The sequence below is a fragment of the Cryptomeria japonica genome, chromosome 11 (assembly GCF_030272615.1).
Source record: "Cryptomeria japonica chromosome 11, Sugi_1.0, whole genome shotgun sequence".
NCBI classification, from domain to species: Eukaryota; Viridiplantae; Streptophyta; class Pinopsida; order Cupressales; family Cupressaceae; genus Cryptomeria; species Cryptomeria japonica.
In genome coordinates, this window is record NC_081415.1 from 629,475,597 (window position 1) to 629,490,444 (window position 14,848).

The 14,848-nt window shown below is 37.2% G+C and overlaps 1 protein-coding gene across 1 annotated transcript; it reads left to right on the top strand.

Annotated features, from left to right (window-relative positions):
- The first annotated feature begins 212 nt into the window (after nucleotides 1-212).
- On the top strand, nucleotides 213-2,327 carry LOC131063149 (uncharacterized). Its single transcript, XM_057996918.2, has one exon. The coding sequence runs from the start codon at nucleotides 1,139-1,141 to the stop codon at nucleotides 2,039-2,041; it is 903 nt and encodes a 300-aa protein (XP_057852901.2). The 5' UTR covers nucleotides 213-1,138; the 3' UTR covers nucleotides 2,042-2,327.
- The last annotated feature ends 12,521 nt before the right edge of the window (nucleotides 2,328-14,848 follow it).

A 14,848-nucleotide genomic window follows, 5' to 3' on the forward strand; every position in this document is an offset into this window, starting at 1 on the left:
GAGTCGCTTCAAATTCAGTTAAAGCAAACCGTGCACTTCAATTTTTCCCCCATGTTCGAAACTGTTAGCAATTTACATGCAACAACTTTTGAATAGACAACACTTGCAGGATGTTAACCATAGTACAAGAACAAGTTAAACAAAAAAAGAATTTAACTACTTCCCCAAATCTAGAAGGGCTACTTACCGTTTGCCAAATGGGCCGGTGAACATTAATGGTAAGCTGGTTTTCATATTACCATATGACCAGGAGCCTGTCTTCTTTCAGTAGAAGTATAGCTTCAGGGAATTCCCACAGTCCAAAATATATCCCACCGTTTAGGATCAGGTTTGATCCGTTGATGAACAGTGATATCTGTGTATAGTTGACCACACGTGACCAGGTTTAAAACCTTTAGTCAGAGACCTCAGATTTCCACAGCCTTTTCTAAATGAATTGGGTACCATGCAAATTCCAGGATCCATCATTATCAGGTAGATGAAGCAAACTGTTAACCTTTTAACCTTTTAGAACCGTTTCAGATTGAGAAACCGCTATATATGTCAGTTGGGCAGTTTGATAGGGGTGTAAGGGCTGTGTGGATATTTAAGGTCGTTCGTTTGTTGTTGAGTCGTGGCAAATACCCAAATGGCACATTGTCAGGCTACAGTAGTTGGGAAATCTACCCACGAAGTATTTTGGTTATATTTTTCAAATTTTGGTGATTTTAAGTGATCGGGTTGTGTCCTTCAGAGAGGATTTGTAATCTGATTATGACCTTCCAGAGCGCTTCAAGGCCTTGCAAAGATGAGGATTATGAGGTCTGAAATGGGCTGATGGGATTGTAGAACTGGGGTCTTGTTTCAGCTTAAGATTAGCTTTAACTTCTTTTTGGGTGTGTTCTTGTCTGTATCAAATGCTTCTGGATAAACTGTGTATGTTTTTTAATCGACCTTTTAATTTTACTCAGCAATCCATCATCAGGAACTGTGTTCTTGTCTGTAAAAGCTCTTACAGAGGGTTACAAGGATTGAGGGATTTGAGCTGAGAAGTGGGTTTGTAGGATTGAAGAATTTGGGTCTTGTTTGTCCAGATTAGAAGTTGTTTTAGCCCAAAATTGATTTTAGCTGTATTTTTGGGTGTTTCAAGAAGAGTGCGATGAGCTCTATGAACAGGGTAGGCATTGGTCTGGGTGTTGTGTTTGGGTGTTTTGTGCTGGCTCTCATGGTAAAGATTTACTGTGTGTTTTGGTGGAGAAAGCGGCTCAACTCAGCAGTAGCACAGGAACAGCAACATGAGGAGCAGGATGAAGATGCTTATATCTGCAGGAGCCCCTCAAAAGAACTGTTTTATTTGTTCTGTTGGAGGAAACAGGGTTCCATGAGTAGCAGAGCACTGAATACCAATGCCTCAAGTGAATCAGTTGACAGCAGGATTATAAATTTTGAAGGTGATGCTCATGTTGTTTTAACCACGTCTCCAGAGTCCTCACCGGTACACCCAGAGTTTGTCAATAAGGTATTAGCTGAGGGGATGGATGCTGAGCTCATGAGAATACATGGCCTATTGGGTCCTCCTAGAATTCTTTTTACTATCAAGGAGGAGACCAAGGAAGACATGGAGTCTGAGGATGGAAGATCCAAGAAAAGCAAGAGAGGATCTCATAGCAGAAGCTTCAGTGATCTTTTGAGTCAGATAGGTTCTGAGACTGGAGGTTTTCCCATGATCAGCAGTCCTTCTGATTCAGCCCCATTCATTACACCCTCATCCTCACCTCCATTTAACACCCCCTTCACAACCCCTCCTCTCACTCCTCTCCATCATTCTCCTCCTTACAAATTAAATTACAACTCTTATCCTGCTGCCGCTGCTGCTGATTTATCTCTGTCATCTGGATATCCCAATACTGATGAGAATTTGTCAAAGGCTGGTACCGCTAATCTTGCTGTGGGAACTGATGATGATGGATCTTTGTCCAATTCTCCTACACTTTCAGGTGATGAGAATGCTTCTTTCATTACCATTTTTGTAAATAATGACTCCTACAAATTCAAGTCTTAAACCTTTTTGGGATTTATGTAAATTCCCTTCATCAACTAAGGTGGGTTTTGTGGGCTTAGAGCTTCCATTCTATAGGAAGTACCCTAACTTTATCATCTAATTGTCTATGAGACCACCGCTTCAATATTGAAGATTGAAGTTTTTGATTTCAGGCTCCCAACTAGGCCTTATTAAAACTACAACAGTTTATGGTCTTCTTGTGCATGCTTATTGATTTTTGTGTAAACTGATGAAAGTGGTGTACAAACAGTGGTAATGAATCTGATTTTAAAGATTATTTGTTATACTTCTTGACCAGTCTCACAGAAGATACGATGAAGCTGGTTATATGGGCAAAATATATATGTATAGATTTTCAATATTTCTTTAGAATCTTGGAATGATATTATTTCGTTTATTGCCAGCTACAAGCTGAGTATGAGGGTGTCCTTCACAATTCATTTGGGTAACCATCCCATTTATTTTCAAGCGAATGGAGAGAATGCTGTTTAAACTCTTTAATGACATATATACTGCCTGCATTAATTTCAGAGGTTACATCTGACATCTTTATAGCTTGGAATCTCGTTTAACTGGAATCCAATGAATTATATCTGTTTTGGCATCCTATGTATGAAAATTTTAAAATTTTAAGATTTGCAGATCTCTTTCAACCAAACTGTGGTCCGTTGATGCTTAAAAAAACTTTGATGATGAATCAGGAAGTGTGATCTAAAATGTGAATGCTTAAAAAATTTACACAATTAAATTCAGAAATGAACAGCTTAATATTGTCGTGGAAACTTAATGACATTGACAAACTATGGTTGACAACAATCTGCCAGCATATAAAAACTATTGCAGGTGGTCTAGCTGAAGTCTGTGATACTCAGGGTATCTGAATTTTGATCCTAATTTAAGAAAAGAAAAGCTAAAGCAACACATATTTGAGCTGCATTGAGGACAAAAACATTTACAGATATAGAACAAAATGTTCTGTCTTTAGATATAGGCAAAATCCTGATGGGTTCCTATCATCTTCTAAGATAAGGGGGCCTCAGGGCCGCTTATTTCAGCACACCATAATATCTTTTGTAAACCAATATCAACCATTTAAATTTTGCAAAGGAATGCATGGTAGCAGATGGAAGAGAGAATATGCATGGTATCAAATGGAAGAGAGTGCTTGATTATGTTAAACCACGCATAGGAAACTCATAATTCTATGAAACACTTGATTATGACCATGTTTTTAGGTTTTAACTATTCTGTCCTCAATTATACTAAACACTTGATTGTATGATTGTGTCTTTCGATGAGAGGTTAACCAGTCTGACCTGACTCTTATGACAGTGAAATTAATATTCTCACCTGAACAGTGTTTCTTCTTACTGTACTAACTAGTAAAATCAGAATACAGAAAGATTGTACAGCACTCAAATAGTAAAAAATCAGAATTCAGAAAGATAGTACACCACTGAAACAGTAAAACCAGAAAGATGGTCCACACTCAAACATTTTGGGCTCCTCCCCAATTTACATATTCATGAATTGCTTCGTTCAAGACATGATTTCCTCAAAAGCACCACCTAATGATGGTCTCGAAAGGTGTAATTCCCAAGACACTCATCAAATATGCACAACTACAAACAAACCTTTTTAAAAAAATCACAGAAACTGTTCATTTTTCATGATAACACGGATTCACTGTTATAAAAATATCATGCTTTAATTATATGATGTGAAGGCTCATTATTTGACTCACGAGCATTCAAGATAACCTGCCTTGAAGGCAGTCCTGCTGCCATTTAACTAATCAAAACCATCCAAAGTAGACATTTTTTGATGGGATTTTACGTTGGCTTAAAGACAATTTGTTAGAAAACAAATAAGTTTAATCAATTGTGGTTGCTTGAAAGAAACAAGGGCTCATAATGGGTCAACAGCATGTAACAGATAAGTTATGGCGTAACAGGAAGCATATAAGTTTTTTTATATTGATCAAAGCTGAATTGACACGTTATGGGAAAGAGCAATCAAAATTTGTTTAAAGAAGAATAACGTGAAGAAATTGTCTGCTAAGAATGATCTCACATATTTAATAATGCTTAGCGATTATCTTGACTAAGTGTAGGAAATTTATGCATTGTTAGGCAAGTTGATTGACACCAGAGGCTCCTTAGGCATATTTTTCCTCTAGAGTTGTGAAATTACTTTTGCGACATGGCGTAATATCTGATCTACAATAAGAAAATGTTTGCTCACGTCTATACACGTCCGAGTTATCTCCTCCAATGATCATTATTTGTATTTAATAGTCAAGCATTCAAAGATGTTCCCCATCTATTCAAAGGTCATCTAACCATATTCTCCTTGTACTTCTCTATCCACTAAAGCAAACAACATGTCAAAATATTTGATATATATGTTTGTATTGGAAATGTAATTAATTAATTAAAAATTTAATGACAAGGAGATTGAAGATAACATTTGTAGGCATGTGGGTGGCTTATATGATAACTTATATGATGACGATTTCTTTAGTAACTTTAATATTGAAGTGTTCTCTATTAAATCTTTCTCTATGGTCCTTGCATTCCTCCCTCTATGTCCTCACGACTAAGCAACATGTTGTATGAAATTGTGTTAAGTTATCTTTGTTGGGATTCAATTTGACATTGCCAAATCTAGCTCCTTTATGCATTTAGGCCTTATTTTACACCACATATAATTGATTTGAGAAATCTTTTTATATGTCTCTATTTTGTCAAATTTGCCTTTTTGTTGTTCTCTATAATCCTTTACATGTTTATCATATGTTACAAGTTGTTGAATGTTGGAGTTTTGGAATTTCCCATCTTGACATACCTTTCCCTCATTTTTTTCCTTTGTCTTTGTCAAAATTTTATACTTTATCTTACTAACATGCTTTTCCTTTAAACCCCCTACACTCTAATGTGTTATACTAAGTTACTTTTTGTACTTGTGGTTTCCATCATCTCTTTACTTGCATATCTTATGGTTTTGGTTCTTTGGTATACATGATCCTCAATATTTTCTCACATAAATTCTTTGGAGTCGGAGATGTGGGAATATCTCTAACATGACACTTTTGGCATGATTTATTAAGCATCCTTGAATCTTGATCACCAACATTTGACATTATATTATTTTATTGGGTTTACAAGTTTGTACATATCTTTACTTGGATGCCTTGTGGGATGAATCCCTTGGTATTTTGATTCCTTAACTTTTTATTATTTTCTTCATGTATCTTTTTGGAGTTGGAGATGTGGACATACCTTTGTTTGTTGACTTTGGCATGAGGTATGGTATACTCTTGATCCTTGACAAGTGCTATGGATCCTTAGGTATTTCTAACAAATAGTATGGATTTTAAGGTATTCTTGATCCTTTATCATCGAAACTTAAAAAACTGCATGCTTTACACTATTCACTCCCACCTACCTCCTTGCATGGCATAGGTCACTATTAATGACCAAAATTGATGTTGTGACTACTCCAAGGGTGTTTTCCTACCTAGAATCAATTGGTCATCTCAAGAGCACATGTTCACATGCAACTTCAAGCGATGGATAGGAGTGCCATGCTACCATTAATGCACATGTTATTGTTTTCATGCAAGCTCCAAGCCACAATTTCTATGAATTCCAACTTGTTCACCACCTATAGTTCTTGCTTGATTCTTGAAAAAATAGAGAAACCAACAAAGCAATATATATGCCAATTCATTTTCTAGAAAAAAGGGTCAATCATTTCTTCATTTTCATGTGATCATAATGCTGAATGACAATTATATAAATGTTAAATCCTAAAAAGAATCCAGTAACTCTATTAGCTATTATATCAAACACTTTAGGAGTTAGGATAGTTGAGTTAACTACTCTCATAGATAAGAGTGATAAGAGAACTAAGAGCTCAATATTGCCAAATTGGGCTAGCCTATAAGAGAATAAAAGATCTAAGAAGTGCAATCAACTATGTCTGCCATGGTGTCAATAATGAAAAAGGATAAGAAAACCAAGAGAGAGTTGAGTGAAAAAATATAGAGTTAAATGCTTACATCAAGCAATTAGCTCATCCATTATAGGTGATAGATGGATCCACCACTCCTATTATACATTTACAAAAAGAGAAGCATCAATGTTGGGAAAGATGAAATGTGTAGCTAAATCTACAAAGGACCATATTAGTGAATTCCATGATCATGGATGGAAAAAACTAAAGAAATAGTCACTTCTAGAGGATAATTCCAAGTATTGATGAAGGTGTAGAATCTCATGAATGAATGTCAAGAGGAAATGATAACCAACAAGTAGAACTTATGAAGAACAAATCTAAAGTGTTTCATGAAACCTCAATTATTGATAAAAGAGAAGATATTGGATTTGTTAAAATCTGAGAAACAAATTACAACCCAAAATTGAATTGAAAGAGATAGATCAAATAAACTGTAAATGCAAATGAAATAAATAGTACAACAGTGATACCGAGAGAAAATTGATGTGAAGTGTTCCAAGGCAAAATAACATCAGATTACTATCTCCAACTATATGAAAATACAAGCAAGGTAGCATGTTTATATAGACTCAAGAGAGGGATGGAGGTGGCAATACCAGCCAATGAGGAGAGACCACCAAGATGGTCTAAACATAGTAAATGCACCTCCTCATAGCATGTCGACACCTCAATACCCACTTGTCTTAAGTAAACATGCTTTATTAACCTAAGCAAGCTTAATTAAAGTGTAGGAAAAACCTAGGAAAAGGAAAATAATAAACCCAACTAGGAAAATAAAAACCTACACTAACACCCCCCCTTAAGCATAGCTTAGGTGGGTGAAAATATGGGTCTTGACAAATGAAGCCTGATGAGGTACCCATGTACATAGTCCTCCCCCCCCAACAAAGGAGAGTACACCCCCCTAGAATAGAGAGAGAGAGAGAAAAAAAGAACTAAGAAGCCCCCCCAACAAAAGAGAACACCTATCACACCCCAAGCAAAGCTCTCAAATGAATGAACTTGCTTTCAGTGAAGGGTTTGGTGAAGATGTCTGTAGTTTGATCTAATGTCAGACAGTACTGAAGATCAAGAGCCTGCTCATGAATCAACTCTCGGATATAGTGCATGTGAATCTCAATGTGCTTGCTTTGTTGATGATGAACCGGATTGCGAGAAATCTGAATAACACTTTAGTTGTCACAAAAGATGATTGTAGGCTTTCAAAAGGAAATGCCAAACTCAGTGAGAATGTTCTGAAGCCAAATGGCCTCAGTAGCAGCATTAACGGCTCCTCGATACTCAACCTTAGTAGATGAAAGAGCAAGAGAAGATTGTTTCTTTCTCGACCAAGAAACTGGACCAGAACCAAGAGAGAAGCAATACCCTGAAGTGGACTTGCGATCCTGAGAATCACCTGCCCAATCTGAATCTGTATATCCCACCAACTCAATATCCACACTCGCTGTATAATGAATCCCATAACTGTGAGTACCCTATACATAGTGAAGAATCTGCTTAGCTGCTTTCCAATGCAACTCATGTGGTTCCTGCATGAACCTGGAGACCAAACCCATTGCATATGAAATATCAAGCCTCGTGTGAGTCAAATATATGAGGCTTCCAACTAATTGATGATACAAGGTAGCATCCGCCAAGGGTGAAGAACAAGAAGCCTCAAGTTTGACTCCTGATAGAAATGGAGTCGGTGCGGGCTTACAGTCAGCCATGCGAAATCTTGAGAGCATATCAAGAGTGTACTTAGGCTGTCCAATGAAGATACCAGAAGGCGACTAAGTGATCTCAATCTCTAAGAAGTAGTGGAGTAGGCCTAAGTTAGACATCAAGAAGTGATCATGAAGGGCAGTTTTGACTGCCTTGATACGGGATGAGCGACTCCCAGTGATCAACGAGTCATCAACATAGAGAACAAGGAAGGTGAGAGTATCATCCTACTACAAAATGTAGACGTTTGGATCAAAATGGCACTGAGTGAACCCAACTGACAGAAGGAAGGAGTCCATCTTGGCATACTAGGCACGAGGGACCTGTTTAAGGCCATAGAGAGACTTCCGAAGGTGACAAACAAGTGAAGGATCCTGGATGAACCCCTGTGGCTGCTCCATATATATCTCCTCCTAAAGGTCACCATGAAGAAAAGCACTCTTCACATCCATCTGATGAACTTCCCAACGATGGGGTGCAGTAATAGCAATGACACGTCAAATGGAATTCATCTTGGCAACTGGCACAAAAGTCTCAAAGTAGTCAATCCCAGCAACCTAGGACAATCCTTTGGCAACCAGGCGAGCCTTATGCTTATCAACCAACCTATCTATAGAAAATTTTGTTCGGTAGATCCACTTGCATCGAACAAGTTTCCTTCCCTTAGGAAGAGGGACTAAATCCCAATTATGGTTCCTCTCCAAGGAATTGAACTCCTCCTACATAGTTGCATCCCACTCGGGGACACCTGAACCTTCTCAAAAGGTCTGTGGATCGGAAGCTCTAGCAAAGAAGAGATGTGGGGCATGCTCAAATTGTGATCTTGATCTTCTCTCATTTGAAGGATCACCAACCCAATCACCTACTGACTCCAATGTTTGACAAGCCGAAAGAGGCCCAGTCGCTGGAGAATGAGGAGAATCATCACTCTCTGAAGGATGAATAAGAGAAGAGGAAGATGAATCCTCGCCATCATCATCTGAAGTGGAGGAAGAAGACTCCTCAGAAGGATCAGGAGGATTAAAATCCTCAGAAGAACTATCATCATGAAGTTGCAATGCCTCCATAGGAATGAAAGATGGAGAAGTGGTAGAAGAAGAACTGGAAGTATCCTCCTCAAAATGAACACTCCTCTCAATGAAAAGCTCATGTGTGGTAGGATGGAGAAGCCTGTAGCCTTTAACACCATCTGGATACCCAACAAATATGCAAGGCTTTCTCTGCAGATCCATAGCCTTGCGTTTCTTTGCTAGAATGTGGGCCCATGCAAAAGACCCAAACACTCCAAAGTGTTTGACCGTGGGTTTCCAACCAGTCCAAGCTTGAAAAGGAGTTACCCCCTTCATAGCTCAATGAGGAACTCGATTCTAGATATAACATGCACAGTTGATGGCCTCTGCCCAATACTGAGGTGCCAATGATCTAGAGCGGATCATACAATTAGCCATTTCCTTCAAGGACCGATTCTTATGTTCTGCAGCTCCATTTTGTTGTGGAGTGTAGGGAACTATGTGTTGAAGATCAATGCCTCCTGAGATACAAAACTGCTCAAACCTCTGGTTGACATATTCCCCCCCATTATCGGTGCACATAACCTTGATGGTTTTCCCTTATTGCTTCTCTACAAAGGCTTTGAATTCCTGAAAAGACTCAAAGACCTTAGACTTTTGTTTGAGAAAATATACAAATGTGTACAGAGAAAGATCATCAATGAATGTCAAGACATATTTGGCCCTGCTAAAAGAAGGATTTGGAAACGGTCCTGCTAAATCACTGTGAACTAGCTCCAAAAGCTGTGTGGCTCTCCATGCTTTGCCTTTATCAATTTTTTCTTCAGGGTGCTTGCCAAGAATGCATCCTTGACAAACTCCATCAAGAAATCGAATAGAAGGCAACCCTATAACCATGTCATGCTGACTAAGCTGCTGCAAGTAGCGGTAGTTCAAGTGGACAAACCGTTGATGCCACAAATGACTCACCTCATCTGAGTGAGTAAGAAATGCAAGTGAAGGAGAATCGAGAATAAAGTGAGAAAAGTGATACAGTTTGGACTAATGATCTGCCTTTCCCACTGTAATTGTAGACCCATTAGGCATCTCACTAATTACCAGTATGTCTGGAGTGAACTCAACCCGCTTTCCAGAGCTAGTGTGAGTGATCTGATAGACAAATAGGAGATTAGTTGACAAATATGGAACATAAAGGACATCCTGAAATGTTCCTTCTCCCACGTCAACAAACCCTCTCCCATGCACTTCAGAAGGAGTGTCATCACCCAATAGAATAGATGACATAAAACATGACTCCAAGGAGGAAAAACTATCCTTTGATGAAGCCATGTGGTGCAAAGCACCCGAGTCAATAATCCAAGAATTAGGCTGGGAAGCAATAGCAACTAGGGCCTTACCCTTTCCTTTCCCCTTACTTGTGTCCTTTGAAGATTCCTGAGATGAACTTGGTTTGACAGAATCATGCACCTTGATGTTGTTCTTTTCTAGAAGATGAGTCAAATGATCAATTTGCTTCCTTAGACATTTATGTACATCATGACCAGGTTTCTTACAATAGGAACACTTAGTTTTCTCCTTCTTGGGCTTGTCACCCTTAGAAGAAGATGCATCATTAGTTGCTTTTGAAGTAACTGGCTTCTGTTCTTGCTTCTTTTCTCCTTGGTTCTTTTGTTTCTTTTCTTGCTTAGAAAGCCCATTTTGATCTTTTGTACCTTGGTTGGCAACCAAGGCTTGAGATTTAAAGGGTTTAATTGTGCCCATTTGAATCAGCTTATCCTATTCTTGTGTGAGTTCTTTTGCAAAATCATCAAGAGAAGACATTTTAAAGCTGGTTCCTAAGGCACTTTTTGTAGCATAGAAAGTAGACACAAAAACTGAATAGTTTGGACCAAGTTTGGAAAGAATGCTTAGAATCAATTGTGAATCTTTCTTATCTATCCCACATGCCTTCAATTCCAATCTTACAACCTTTAGTTTTATGAAGAAGTCCTGAATTGTATCAAAATTACATGGATTTATCCCTATTAGCTCATTCTCCAATTGGTGCCCCCTTAACTCATCTTGTTTACCAAACAACCCTTCTAATGTTGTCTATACATCATTTGGATTTGTAGCAGATTCAACATGAAAAAGAAGATCAGAAGATATAGACATACATAGAGTACCATAAGCTTCATTACATTTGTTAAACCATTTTGGCTTTTCTGCAATTAGTGTTGGTTCAGTTTCAAGTCCCATAGTTACTCTAAACAACCCCAAATTCTTAAGATAGATTGTCATTTTTTATTTCCACTCATAGTAGTTGTAAGGTGTGAGTATTGGTATTGTATTTTGATCTATTTTAATGCAGAAAGTAAGATTGCTTGTGCATGAAAGAGAGACAAAAAACTTAGAGAGAACACACTAGAACACCCCCCCTTTGTACTAGATCAGAAATCACCCCTCCATATATTATAAGGTGTCACTTTATAATTTAGTGCATTTACAATGCTGGAGTTATTTTCCAGAGTTTTATAAAGTCCAAAAAATGGACACAAATATTGAAGGAAAAATAAAATCTTAAAATATGAGTATCAAACTAACACCAATGTATTCTAATTGAAAAAATATTCACTTTCAAAAAAATAATGACCTGAATCCGAGATCATATGTGAAAGTTATAGTGGTTTGAAGTTCATAAAACATGGACTGCCCTTCAGATCTGCTGATAAAACTTAATTTCTGAAAACTTCGTAACTTATAAGAAAAACTTGATTGCACCATTGCAAAGAGAAAAAAAAAATACCCCATTTAAAAAAAAATTGCACTGAAAAATACCTCTTTATGACTGAGAACAACTCATTTGAAGATCAGATGCAAAAATGAAAACTGCAATGGTGAGGGGTTTGGCTGAAGATTTACGATGCAATTTTCAAAAGATTTGTTGAGTGAATAAAAAATATAACAATGACCCAGATGGTTTTTTCCAGTGGTGAAACAAACCCACAAATCGTTTTTCTATATCACTTTCGGAAGATGGGGCCACAATGTTAAAAAAATGCCTTCAACAAGAGAAAAACGACATGCAAAGCTTCTGGTGTCCGATCCGCACACACTTTATATGAAAATAGAGGTTTTTGGGCCTTCCAAACATAAAGGAAAGGTCTGTTGGGCCTGAAAACACACTATTTGAAAGTTCCTTCACAAATCTAAGCTTCAAAAACCTTGTTTTACAAAAAAACATATATGTAAAACAATATTACTGGATCTTCATAAACCTTTGCTGTTTTTTTAGATCATGCAAAATTTAAAATAAAACACAAGAAAAATTTCCAGTGGGTACGTTTACTTAAGACAAGTGGGTATTGAGGTGTAAACAATATTACTAGATCTTCATAAACTTAAGTAAACATGCTACCAGTGCTATCGACATATCCAAGAATCTGGTGATGCATTCCAAGACAAAGCATATAGCTATCAAATACCACTACCTCAAGGAATAGGTTCAAGACAAGGAAGTGAGGTTGGAGTATATACCAACAAAATGTTGGTAATATAGCATTATAACAGACAATGAAAGATTGTTGGCATTTCATTAAGGATATTGAGAAGGTTGTTGATGATTATGGATATAAATGATTAAAGACGTTTACTGTCTTGATATTATTATTTTGTCATTGATGTCAAGAAATTGATTTTCTAATTCAGTATGATGTTGCCATATCTTGAGAGATATGATATGAAGAATATAAAGATGTCGATAAAAGACACAGGAAAGAATATGATGAATAAGGGGATGAATAAGGTATTCAATGGGAAACTATTACCGAGTCAGACAATAATGAGATCATGATGTTTTAGATTGTTTTAACATCATACATATGTTGTAAATTGTAAAGGTTAATACTACACTAGGTTATCAAGCAAAGAACCTAGTCGGTAAACCCTAAAGAACCTAGTCGGTAAACCCTAAGGTTATCGCTATCGGTTAATGAAGGCGGAATGTCTACTGAGTGAAGTTTAGTATTCACTGAGTTGTTACCAAATTGTAACTGAGCTATAACATAATGCATTAAATGTTTACATGCGATATTTAATGAAGGAAGCTGATGAGCTGGAACTGATTAAATGATTGGTGAGCCGTGAATGAAGTTTGTTAATGAATCTACGACAAAGGAAAGTCGACATGAAGATCTACAGCTCAGATTGAACCGCAATACCCTGGCACAAGTTCTAAGAAATATATGCAAGTTCCTAGGCAGGGTAAAATGTTTTCAGATCGAAACATGTATTGAACCTGGACAAGATTGAAGATCTGATGGCTATGATTGATCATGGGAAATGTGATCAAGGAGATTAAGCGGTTACCTAATTGTTTATAAATAGGAAACTGTTGATAAACAATGGATGCGAGCAAGTGTATGCACAGGGATACTACATAGTGATTACCAAGCATAGAAACTTGAAGACCTGTTAGAATAACAGAGTATAGAAGCCCAGCAGATAGACAAGATTAGCTCTATGTCTAGATTGTATTGAACAAATAGGAACCCGCTTTAGCATTTTGGATGTGAAGTTGCAGATAGATTTTTATTACTATTATTTTGTTAAAGTGATAGAAAATCTCTTAGCCGAGTGGACTTAACAGTCTTATTTGTAAAACCCTCTAGCAAGGTGACATTCTGATTGAGTGTTTGAAATCCTTTAACAAGGTCACTTCTAACAAGGTGAAGATCCTAACAGATCTAAGGGAAATCCCTTAACCGGGTCACATCTAGCAATGTGTTTGTAATCTTTAACAGGATTTGCTTTTAACCGAGCATACTCTAGAAGAGTATATTTCTTAGTGGGTCCGAAATCCCACAGTGGTTTTTCTCTATTTGGGTTTCCATGTTAAATCTGGTGTTATGAGGTTTATGATGTTTATATGCTTTTGAGTTTGCATGTTTGACAGTTTTGGTTTTATTATTGAAGTATATGTTACCGAGGTTGAATCTGATGTTTTTATGGATGATTAAGTTTGTATGATTCACCCCCCCCTCTCTCATCTTATTGGCTATTGGATCTGTACTTATATTAAGTATCAAAACTATCAATTGGTATCAGAGCTTTGGACTCCGAAAGGAAAGTTTAAAGGCACTTGAGTTAAAGATCCAAGATGTACAAGAGGGATGCACCGAAACTGAACAAGTCAAGTTTCTCTACATGGCAGAAAAGAATGAAGTTACATCTATCAGGAGTTGGAGAATATGCTATATACTATCTGGAGAATGATTTTGTTACACCTAGCACCTATCCATTGACTATGGAAGAGATAAAGGCAAAGCAAGAACATATTCAAGCAATGATTGAAATAACATCTGCATTGACCGATTCAGAGTTTAATGATCTAGAAGGCTGCAATGATGCAAAGGCAATGTGAGATAAGCTCATATCAGTGTATGGAGGAGATGAACATGTTCAAAGAGAAAAAGTAGATAGTCTAAGAGGACAACTTGAATCTATGAGGATGAATGAAGGTGAGAACATAACTCAGTACAGTACAAGACTAAAGGAGATTGTCAATCAAATCAAAGGAGCAGGTGGAACTATTGAAGAAAAGGATATAACAAGTAAGTTGTTAAGAACCCTTCTACCAGCTTATGCAATCCGAGTCTCTGCAATCAATGAATTGAGGTCTGTACCTAATATGCCAGTTTCTTTAGATGCTACTATTGGTAAGCTACATGCATTTGAGTTAAGTAATTTTGATAACAGTGGATCTTCAGTAAATAAAGTTGAATCTGCATTTAGTTCTTTTCATCTTGGTGAATCTAATGATTACAATGAAAGAAAGTATAAGTACTCTGAAGGAGATCACAGTGGAGCAAGTGAAAAATTTCGTAAGAACATGGAAGAAGTACACAAACTATATGAGGAAATCAGAAAGCAAGAAGAGTTTGAAGCACTACTAGCCAAAAGGTTACCGAGAGGCAAAGGTAAGTATAAAGGAAATCTACCTTTGAAATGTTCCAATTGTGATAAAATAGGACATATGGCTTCTAACTGTCCTGAAAAAGATTTTACTGAAAAGAGAGATTACTGAAATGACAGA

Excerpts from the sequence above, each read along its gene's own strand:
- LOC131063149 (XM_057996918.2), top strand. The coding sequence starts at position 1,139 with ATGAGCTCTATGAACAGGGTAGGCATTGGTCTGGGTGTTGTGTTTGGG.